General features: G+C 39.1%; 1 protein-coding gene across 8 annotated transcripts in view; it reads left to right on the top strand.

The window, feature by feature from the left end:
- The first annotated feature begins 674 nt into the window (after nucleotides 1-674).
- The window catches only part of STXBP5 (syntaxin binding protein 5), a 160721-nt gene continuing 150387 nt past the window's right edge, over nucleotides 675-11008 (top strand). For all 8 annotated transcript variants that reach the window (XM_025294425.3, XM_025294423.3, XM_044924124.2 and 5 more), the window contains exons 1-2: nucleotides 675-1125; nucleotides 2372-2469. In XM_025294425.3, coding sequence (XP_025150210.1) covers nucleotides 973-1125; nucleotides 2372-2469 — 251 coding nt within the window. In that variant the 5' untranslated portion in view covers nucleotides 675-972. The remainder of the gene's footprint in view (nucleotides 1126-2371; nucleotides 2470-11008) is intronic.

Below are 11008 nucleotides of genomic sequence, written 5' to 3'. Positions count from 1 at the left end.
ACTGGCAGGGCGATTGAGATGGGAGAAATTTAGCCACAGTCTGGGATTTTCGCAGAGGATAATTTAAGCCCCAGCTCCACTCCGACAGCGGAGGGGGTGGGTACGCGCGGTGCGCATGCTCAGCAGCCAGGCTCCGCCGAGGCCCAGCTGCCGCCACCGCCGCGGACAGCGCTGTACCCGCGGCTGCCGCTGCTGCTCGGAGCGGGCGTTGGTGCCCAGTGCCGAGGCGCCCTGTCAGGCGGGAGGGAGCGGCCGTGCGGGACCGCGGGCGGCGGCGACGGCGGTGCCTGAGGAGGGCAACCGGGGCTCTGAAGGAGCGAGGGCGGGCCGAACCAGCCGCGGAGAAGCGAGGCAGAGAGCTCGGGGACCCACCCCGGCGTCCTGCGTGCGATGCCCGGCGGGCAGCGGCGCTGAGCGGCAAGGAGGCCGAGCGGCGAACGCGGACGGAGAGCCGGCGACCCCCGGGAGGAGGAGGAGGAGGAGGAGAAGGAGGCTGATCCGGAGCGGGAGGAAGCGCTGAGGGACTGCGGGGGCCCGGGCGGGCGACGAGCGGCGGGGCCGCGGGCCATGGACGCGGCGGCGGCGGGGGCGAGCCGGGGCGGCGGCGCGGCGCAGAGTCAGCCCGCCGCCAGGTGAGGCTGGGCGGCGCGGGCTCCGGGCGCCGCCGCCACTGCTGTGCCGCCGGGCCGCGGAGCGAGGCGGCGGCGGCGGCGGCGGCTGAAGCGGCGGCCTCGGAGCGAGAGGAGTCGCCGGCGGGGCTTCTGGTCGCCGCTGCTCTCTCTCGTAGTCGCAGCATTTCCTGTTCGGATTATCTCTCGCTTCTCCCCAGCTGCCTCCTTCCCCTCACACTCCCACTCGCGCCAGCTCCTCTGCGTCCTCGGTCGAAGCTGCTTTCGGCCCGGGCCGGTTCCCCCCCGCCTGGGGACGCCCCTTACCTCGGCTCCCGGGGTGCGGGGGAGCCCCGCCGCGACCATGAGGAAATTCAACATCAGGAAGGTGCTGGACGGCCTGACCGCCGGCTCGTCCTCGGCCTCGCAGCAGCAGCAGCAGCAGCAGCACCCACCTGGGAACCGGGAGCCCGAGATCCAGGAAACACTCCAGTCCGAGCACTTTCAGCTCTGCAAGGTGAACGGAGCGCGCAGCCCCGCGAAAATTGGGGTCGTTTTAGGGGCACCTCGGGCTTTAAGCCCGAGTGCCAGGGTTAGAACGCCAATAATACTCAGTACCGCGAATAAAGGGCTCGCTCCCACAGCACACGTTTGCTTGGTGGGCTATTTTGGAGATTGACATCATCTTACTCCTCTTTTCGTTGATTTTCACATGCGGCAATCATTTCAGGATTGCTTCCAACATACTGACCTTTAATTCGTATTCTTAATCAACGACTTTTATATTCAAGCATTTTGATAGATCTTTCACCGACTTCCAAGTTTCCTTTGGGAACAGTGTCTAACGAATATTGTTTATGAAAAAGCTAGACGTGTTCAACTGGATGTTGGCTCATTTTCACCTTAAAATGTAGTAGGAGACTTAACATATGAAATCACAGGGTCTTGTTAGCCTTGTGTTTGGTGAAAAAGTTAGAAGTGGAATTTTTGCCTATTAATGGTACGGCAATTGCCATAGTGATGTGTAATTCAGAAAGAATGATGCAGCGAATTAATTCACCAGCTGCTCAGTGAGAAATACAAACTTGTGTCTGTATTAATACCTGCCTTCTTCATAAATACCAGGCGTTCGTAAGTCAGAGTTTAAGTGTGTATTATACTTTTTGCTTCAGTATCCTAAAATTAAGGATTTAATACCAAGATGCAAAAATAGATGCTGTATTTATTTTCATTCTGTTCCGGTTGCAACATGATGAGATAGATTTTTGCTAATTCCTTTGCTGAATCCTTAATTATGACAGCGTTTCCGTAAACATACTTGCATTTAACATAGAAATAAAGTAAGGATGAAGTTATCACACTTAAAATAAGCATGAATTGCATTTTTAAATGAATTTATAGAATTTTTTTTACCACTGCCAACTTTAATAATTTGTTCTCAGACATAATAGTAAAAAGAATGTTAAATTTTTTTCTAAAGAGTACCTCTGTGATGAGAAGGTAGAAATGTAACACTGGGATCGATTTTTTTTTTTTTTTTTTTTTTTTGGTTTCAGTTTTTACTTGCATAAGTTTTTATGTGATGTAGAAGTCATAGTTTTCACAGTTTGTTTTTTTTTTAAATAGCAGTGCATGTATGTGTGTTTTGTTTCAGTTATAATAGGTTCTTAATTGGTTCTAGGTTCTAATGTTTCTGTTGACTTTTCTGTTTTAAAACTTTGCTTCCTGCCCTGGTTGCTGTGATGTCACTTGCCTATGCCTAGACTGTTCGCCATGGATTTCCCTATCAGCCCTCAGCCCTGGCCTTTGATCCTGTACAGAAGATCCTGGCAGTGGGAACTCAGACTGGTGCTTTAAGGCTGTATCCTTTCATTTAATTTAAGTGAACTTTTCCTCAGTCATTCTCTATTGCTGATTAGTTGCTTTTCCTGTGTAATTCCAAAGAAATGGTATGATCAGGTATTAACGTGAAATCCTGTGGTTGTGTTTTTCCCCATGATTATACACACGTTCAGGTTGTATGTTGCCTTGTTGTTGTCTTGACTCTCAATTTATACATCTCTAAAAACATGTAAAAAGAGTTCTAAAGGTTTGCGATGATAATTACTGTCTTTGCGAGGAGGTAGAAGTTTCTAAGGGGAAATATATCTGCTTATGGTAATGGTCTATTGAACAGACTGTGTTGAGGATGAAGCTTAAGGACAATTGTACAAGGCACATTTTATTTGCTTTTTAAAAATATTGTTCATAGTAGATGTTCCAGTTATGACCTATTTATTATTCTATTGAATTAGAAATTGAATTTGAATTTGTTTCTGACCTGATCATCTAGAAAAATTAGAAAACAAATGTAAATTTTATATAGTTACAAAGTGTTGCCGTTATCTAGAAGTTTTAGAGCATTTTCTTAGTATAATGCAAATAGAGAAGTATACTATCTTGATATGTTTTCCTGTCATGATCTACATTTGTGATGTATATGTAAATACTGTGAGGTTAACTGTACTCTGAAGTATTATAGAGAAATTTTTCCTGGTTATGCATGAACTATAATTTTATCATAGCATTTTTTTTCCCAAATATCTACTCATTCTTCAAGATCATTTTTTCAGCCTGAACAATGGAGAATATTTAACAATTCCTCTCAAACTATTTAAACTTGAAGTAAAATTGTGTTTACTTTTACTGTGGCATTTACCTACATTGCCCTTATTTTTAAACTTAAGCTTAAGATTTTAAAAAGAAAATGCTTTGTTCACCATCAGTAGGGTATCTGCTTCCTATATATTAGTGAAGTAGTGTGTTGGTAATAAATAGCAAAAAAACACCAGATAATAAACAGAGACACAAGCAACTGTGCTCTCATTTTAGATTTATCTTCCTCCTGAGAAGGGGGAGGGGGTGGGAAGCTTGCATTTGATTTAACATGTATCTTGCATTTCCTTACCTTTCAAAGTCTTCATTTCAAGGTAGGGCTATATATGGTATCAGGATATGCCTCGTTTCCTTTGTGATTAATGTGCTATGTTCCAAATGCTTATAAAAGTTTTCCTTGAATTGTGTTACTAAGTGAAGACTATCACTCATAGTAAGTATCAATAGTACTCTCATACCTACTAAAACGGTAATATCTGACCAGGCTAGATCTCAGTTTGTGAGTTTCTAAGACAGTATGTCTAAATGGTTCTTGCCCAAATATCTAGTTGATACTGAAATATTTTTTACTTCATTTTAGATATTCCTATATCCAATGATCAATACCTTTCTAGTCTAGGGTTCCTATTTTAGTCTTGTGAAGATGGGACTTAAATTTTGGCAATGTGGGTACTAGTTGTCCAGCACAACTCTGTCTAGTGACAAAAGTAGTGCGTTGTTGGATGTAGATGGACTGTTTAGAATGAAAAGCAAATTTTTTTGTTCCCAAAAAGAGTATCGCCTGGACTCAAAGGGGGAAAAATGTGGAACTAAATTAGTTATTTTTAGATTATTTTGGTTTTCTTTTCAGTGGGTTTAATTTTTACTATTTTCCCAATTGAGACCCAATGTGGTCTCAATTTTTTTATGTACATAACTGTTTTAACAGCCAGTCTGCTCCTTTTATAACTTAATATAATAAGTACTGCAAGCAAGGCTGACTGTATAAAACCAAGTCTTTTTCTTAAACAAGACTTTTTATCCCTAATGCGTTTGAGTAATTAGCATATTAATACACAAAGGGAGAGGTTAGAGTGTTAGGCCTAATGTTAATTGCCAAATGACAGCAGGGATCAGGTGTACAAAATTATCACTTAATATCAGTCTTTTGCTTTTGTACATGTTTAATAGTTAAATACTATATGAAAAGTAAACCTATAATTTACATTTACACCTAATTTTTTAGAACTTTTCTTACTATATTTAGAATGAAATTAAGAAAGGAATTTATCAAATATATTTCTGCTTTCTCTTTTATGAGATTTACATGAACATTCCAGAGTGATAAATTGGTTTGCCTACCAGTAATAACACCTAGTCATTCCTCCTGTTACGTTTAGGTAGAAGATAAGCTCATGAGCTTTATTATGGCTTTGATTTGTAGAAAGTGACTAAGATCTTTTTATTCTTATATAATTTCTACTATATGTGGTTTAAAATTTGTTCATTTCTCCATTCTTTGTTTTGAAAACTGGGCAGCTATAGTTTATTTCCAAGCTCCATATTGATTTAATGTGCAGACTTATTCTAAGTCTGTTCTTTTGCCCTAGCTCTTTTATGTTTTTCACTATTTTATTCAGCTTCTTTTAGTCCTTTGTTTTCTTTTCATATTAGACTCTTGTAGCCTATAATACATTTGTTCTAAAAGATGTCTTTAGGACAGAAATATACTTGTAAATCAAAGTCTTTTCTTTCATTTAACTGTGGAGCAGAGTAGGGGATTTTTAAAAGTGGGATTGGGCTATTAGAATTTGAATTGCATATCTAATTTAACTAATAGAATATCTTCCTAAATGTTGAAGGACTATATTAAGTTCTGTTTTGAGATTAGGAAAAAAATATAGAATTTATATCTGATATCTAATATTTGTAGATAAGAACTGTGGAAAATCTGAATCCTTAAATAGTATCTAACCAATAATGATGCAAGATAAATTGAATGTATTTGCAGCATTAATGTATAGCAAATGACTGATCTAATTATATAAACATGCTTTATGTTCAGCCTTCTTGGCTTCTGGAGTGAATATGAGGTTGGAGTGAACTTACTGATAGGAAGCAGGAGAGCATAATTTTATATGCCAAGTCATATAGTAGTGATTTAATTATCTTAATTCTCCTCTTACCATGTAGAAGTGGGTGCAGTTTGATTCTTCCAAGTAATCTAGGCATCAGAACTATTGGGATAAAATAATCATCTGTCCCCAAATGGAATACATAAAAGGGAGAAAAATGGTTCTAACTGAAGAATGAAGGCATTGCTAGGAATGCTGCTGTTGTCCTTATCTAGACTCCTGGTTTACTAGTATAATTTTGAATTGCATCATAGTCTGTTTTAACCATGGTCTACCCTGATCTTATTTTTAAGGTAATTTTTTCTAAACACAATGAGGTCATTTTGCATATGAATATTTCAAGGACTGTGCCAAAAAATGGAATTTCAAATTTACTGAAGTTTTGTAAAAATTCATGAGTTTTTTAAGTATCAAAATTATCAAAGAACCTCATTTTTGTCTTCCTGACTTGTGGAAAACATGGTCGGCAGTCTCTGCTTTGATAAGGTGTAGACCTGTCTTTGAAATTTCAGTGTAAGGTTATTGAGTGCAGAGTTATAAAAGGCTTTCTGTACATTGGAGTTCATTTAACAAGCACTTATTAAGTGTTAACATTTGATTATGAATTGTGCCCTTATCTCTTGTTCATGTCTTGCCACTAAAGAATTATGTGTCCTTGAGTTAGGTTTTTTCCCTTACTTTTAAAATGAAGATGCTGTATTAGATGATTTCTTCAAGAAACAACTTTTTGATTCTAAGTAGCTATATATTGTCCTGAATGGGGAAAAGAAGTGAAAATGTTTCTTACTTTCAAGGATTAAAATTACACATAGTTGAAATTAGAATTATTTAGGGGTCTACTTCCCAGGTGGTGCTAGTGAAAAAACATCCCTGCCAATGTAGAAGACATAAGAGATGCAGGTTTGTTCCCTGGGTGGGGAATATCCCCTGGAGGAGGACATGGCAACCCACTCCAGTATCCTTGCCTGGAGAATCCCATGGACAGAGGAGCCTGGTGGGCTGTGGTCCATAGGGTTGCAAAGCCACGACTGAAGCGTTTTAGCTGCAGCAGCAGCTACTGACATAACACAAAGTGAAACTACAGTTGAATTTATTGCATTTGCTGACATTTCTGCACATTAGTAGATGATTCAGAATGGTAGAAAAGAAGTCGGAAAATTATTCTAGGCTAACTGAGGTCAAAAGTAGAGAAAAGAGAGTTATGGTAGTTTGGAGGGATACTAAAGAGACTGGTTGAAATTGTGATCCTAATTGAGTTGGGAGAAATAAGGAACCAGTTGGTGGAAAAATTTGAGTGTCAACCTGAGTTACCTGGGCATTATTCAGTAAGGAATCATTGTAGCTATGTGAGAGATATGCTGTCCGGTAGACTGTGACCTTTCAGATAATTAACAGGGCAGTGTGTCATGGATGAAAAGAATAGAACCAAGGCAACCTTTGTATGTAACTATTAATCCGTATGGGTAGTAAAGTGGATCTAAAGCAGGGGAAGTAGAATGGGAACTAGAGAAGGACCTGAGGATTTTGTATCAGATTTTAGAGGGAGTCACTGCAGATAAAGTTCTCAAATACTGCCCTGAGGCAATTACAAGACAGAAATGGAAAACTTGGTAAAGAAGGTGGCAGAGTAGTATTGAGTTTGGAATTATGTCATCTTTTAGTTTATTCCTCTTGCCATTTTGAGAAGGTAGTCTAGATGTATTTTAGCTTAAGAAGTTGATACAGTTTTATATTTGATTGCCTTTGAGTTGTTCCCCAGTGATTTCTTGAATTTTGTTATTGAGCTAGTGTAAAGTCACTGTTAGCTGTTTGGCTTTGTCCATTTATTCTCTGTCAGTGTCTCTCAGTAATGCTAGCATTTGGGGCTGGATAATTCTGTGGGTTTGTCCAACATGTTGTAGTCTGTTTGGTATCCATGGTTCCTACTTACTAAATGTCAGGTTACCTCTGCTGTCAGTGTGCAACCCAGATGCCCTCATACTTCCAGATGCCCTCACACTTCCAGATGCTCCTGGTTGAGAACCACTACACTCTGTCTTAGGTCTTCTACCAGCTAAGTTGGAATAACCCTCCTAGCTCATGAAGTGAGAATCAGAATTAAATGCAATAATGTAAATGTATAGTTTTTAAGAGCATGCCAGGACTGTTTCAGTGGCTGTTCAATATAATATTATTATAAATACGAGTTTTTCCCATGGTTTTAATTTTCAGTTCTTTCATTTATTTCAGCAAATGCTTACTGAGAGGCAACTCGGTGCCAGGCACTGTGTAGGAAGGCCTTAATTTCATTTACTTTTATAGCTGACACAGTCTTCGAGGAAAAGATCTTAAAGTACTATTTTTGTTTTTTTAAAAATGGTTGTGTTTCTTTCAACCACAGGTTTGCAAAATTGTTACTTAGATGTGATAAGATAATATGTGAAGATTTGTTACACACAGTGGTTGATAAATGACTGCTTAAAGATTTTGTACTATAAGTTAGCATTGCAATGTTTGACTTGCTGCTTATTTATTTTACAGAACATAATCACAATGCTTGAAAAATTTGGAAATAGATTTTTGTTCAGAGTAGTTAAAAGTGAAACAGTTTAGCTAGAAACTGTTTTTTAAAAACCACATTTTTATTACTCTTCTTCCCCACCATCCTTTTTGTTCATAGAGGAATTCTAGTCATTTGAAATTCTAGCTGTAGAGGAGAAACAAGGACTTTGAAACACTTTTATTCCTCAACTCTTAACTCATTAAAGAGGACTTTGTATAAAAGGAAGAATGAGTACTGTGTCAGCTATAGGTTGTGATTCTCAGCATGGATTATGGCAGCAGGAAAAAAAGACACATTGACTTTAAAAACTACCAGAAAAGCTGTCTGCCTGAAAGCAGTTATTTTACAATGAATTTCTTGTGGAGGGGAAAAAAAGTATGATAGAATGTGAAAGGAACTGAAAAGGGATATGTTAGTTACTGGTGAATCACATTTGTGGTTGGTAAGCACTTTTGGCTTTAAGTAAGATAGGTGTTTTTTTTCTGTTGGGTATTCTCTTTGTTTTCCTTTTTTTTTTAAGTATAATTTGCTTTTAAAATTATAACCTGACTTTGCCATTCTGGCAGAGAAAGGTAAAGGAATGTTGGAGGAATTACCTTGTTAAAAGTTTGTGTTCTGGTCTTCAAACTAATTTTGGATAAACCAACTAAAACCTCTAGGCTTTTAGTTTCCTTTTCTGTAAAACTAGAAAATAGGGATCTGTGATTTCTAAGAGTCCTTTCAGCTCTATGATTTTGAATTTCTGCTGAGGATTTGGGAATGCTGTGGACCACCACTGTCTAGAGTATCTTCTGATTGGTTGTTCTGAGTACCTGTTACAGAGGGTGAAGTGTTGGACTCGCTTCCATTGTGGGTTCCTTTACTTTGTACCCATTGACTGCATTCATAAGTCAGCAGATACAGAGTTGTAATCTTTTGTTTACAAAAGGGGGCAGGGAATAACATGTGAATAACATTTTTTTTTTAATTGTTGAAACAACAGCTCACTTTGAATAAGATGGTGAATTGTTGCTTTTCCTTGTATAATTAGTAAGTCCTCAATATGACATAGGAAAGTTGCTGCTGCTGCTAAGTCTCTTCAGTCATGTCTGACTCTGTGCGACCCCATAGACGGCAGCCCACGAAGCTCCCCCGTCCCTGGGATTCTCCAGGCAAGAACACTGGAGTGGGTTGCCATTTCCTTCTCCAATGCATGAAAGTGACAAGTAAAAGTGAAGTCGCTCAGTCGTGTCCGACTCTTAGCGACCCCATGGACTACAGCCCACCAGGCCCTCTGTCCATGGGATTTTCCAGGCAAGAGTACTGGAGTGGGGTGCCATTGCCTTCTCCGATAGGAAAGTTAGGGAATTTTTAATATTGTTAACAAAGTTTACTTTCCTTTCTTGAGTGTTAGTGGTCAGGTTGTAAAATTAAAATGAGATTACTTAAAAATAAGTAATGCTGGGTTCCTAATTATATGATTTAATTAAATTTTATATAAAATTTAATAGAGACTAGTTTCATTGACTTGCTAGCATGTAATTTGAGTAGCAAATCTGGTAATTGTATAGTACTTGGAATAGTAATAACTAGCAATGTACATGTAAATAAGTGAACTATAGGGGTGATTATACTTAAAAAGATAAGCTTTGGTTGTCTTTCTTTGACTTTTAACTTCATGCACTGGAAGCAACACCTTATTTACAAGGAGGAAATTAATAATCAGTGTCAGCATTGATTTGTAATGTTAAATTGAGAATATCCTGTCCTGATTTTGGTGCATTATCATCATTGGAAGGTATATTTGGTATTTTAAGATTGCAGATCAATGAAATGTCTCTGGTTTGAACTAAACAGATATCTGTTTAAGGATATAGCAAAATGATACAGAGAAAAGGACCTTTGCCTGTATGCTATCTTTTAAATTTGGGGCTTCCCTGGCAACTCAGCTAGTCAAGAATCCACCTACAATGCGGGAAACCCTGGTTCGATTACTGAGTCAGGAAGGTCCCCTGGAGAAGGGATTGGCTACCCACTCCAGTATTCCTGGGCTTCCCTGTGGCTCAGACAGTAAAGAATCCACCTGCAGTGCAGGAGACCTGGGTTCTACCCCTGGGTTGGGAAGATCCCCTGGAGGAGGGCATGGCAACCCACTCCAGTCAGTATTCTTGGCCTGGAGAATCCCCATGGACAAAGGAGCCTGGGGGGCAAAAGTTCATGGGGTCCCAAAGAGGGAGACACGACTGAGCAACTAAGCATGCCTTTAATATTTGAATGCCTTTTGTTAAACATAATATAGTACTATAAAACTTTGGAGGAAGTAGAACAGAGTAACTGACTTGATTTCTATTAAATAAACAAAGAATACATAAAACTGTCATCGTCAAAGACTACCAAAAGGTACTTGATATATCTCCCTTGCCTTAATCACTTGTGAGATAAATCCCTCTAAGAAAATAGTACCTTCAGATTAAAATACTCAGACTTCTTACTATGAAGATGTTCAGGCTTCCATATAATGTCTTGTACTTTTAATTTGAACCCATTTCTGGTTTTTATTTGTAACATCAAAGAAGAAAGATAAGTTAGTTATCTTCCATATTATCATTATTACAACTTTTAACATTTTTGAAGAATTTAAAGACTAGTCATCTGCTTCCGGATTTGGTGATCCCAGTTGCTTTAATCTCTCACTCTTTTGCATTCATTTTAAAGAAATATTGAATTCTGTTCATCGCTCCATTCAATGTGTTACTTTTGTTTCTTGGGTTTTTTTGGGCAGGAAAGTGCTTGAGTAGAAGGAGGGTTAGGGGAAAGAATCATTGACACAGTGACTCCTTACTACTAGTGCTCCACAGTGGGCCATGTGTTAATGATTCCTTAAGTCTAGAATCCTTCCCCCCCCTTCCATTAAATAATTCTTTAAAGCTGAATGCTTTTGTCTTTGTGATGTATTTTTCGTTTTAATTTCATCCCTATTTCCATTCATGTAGCCATCTTTTTCTTAATTCACCATTGAAAATCTAAATTTCTATATTACCATCCTTTTATATGTAATATGACGTAGTCATTAAGTATCTAAAAATAGACCTTTAGGAATTTATTAACTG

This window comes from Bubalus bubalis, chromosome 10 (genome assembly GCF_019923935.1).
Source record: "Bubalus bubalis isolate 160015118507 breed Murrah chromosome 10, NDDB_SH_1, whole genome shotgun sequence".
NCBI classification, from domain to species: domain Eukaryota; kingdom Metazoa; phylum Chordata; class Mammalia; order Artiodactyla; family Bovidae; genus Bubalus; species Bubalus bubalis.
Note: the sequence above shows the minus strand (reverse complement) of the source record. Positions and strands in the feature narration are given on the sequence as shown.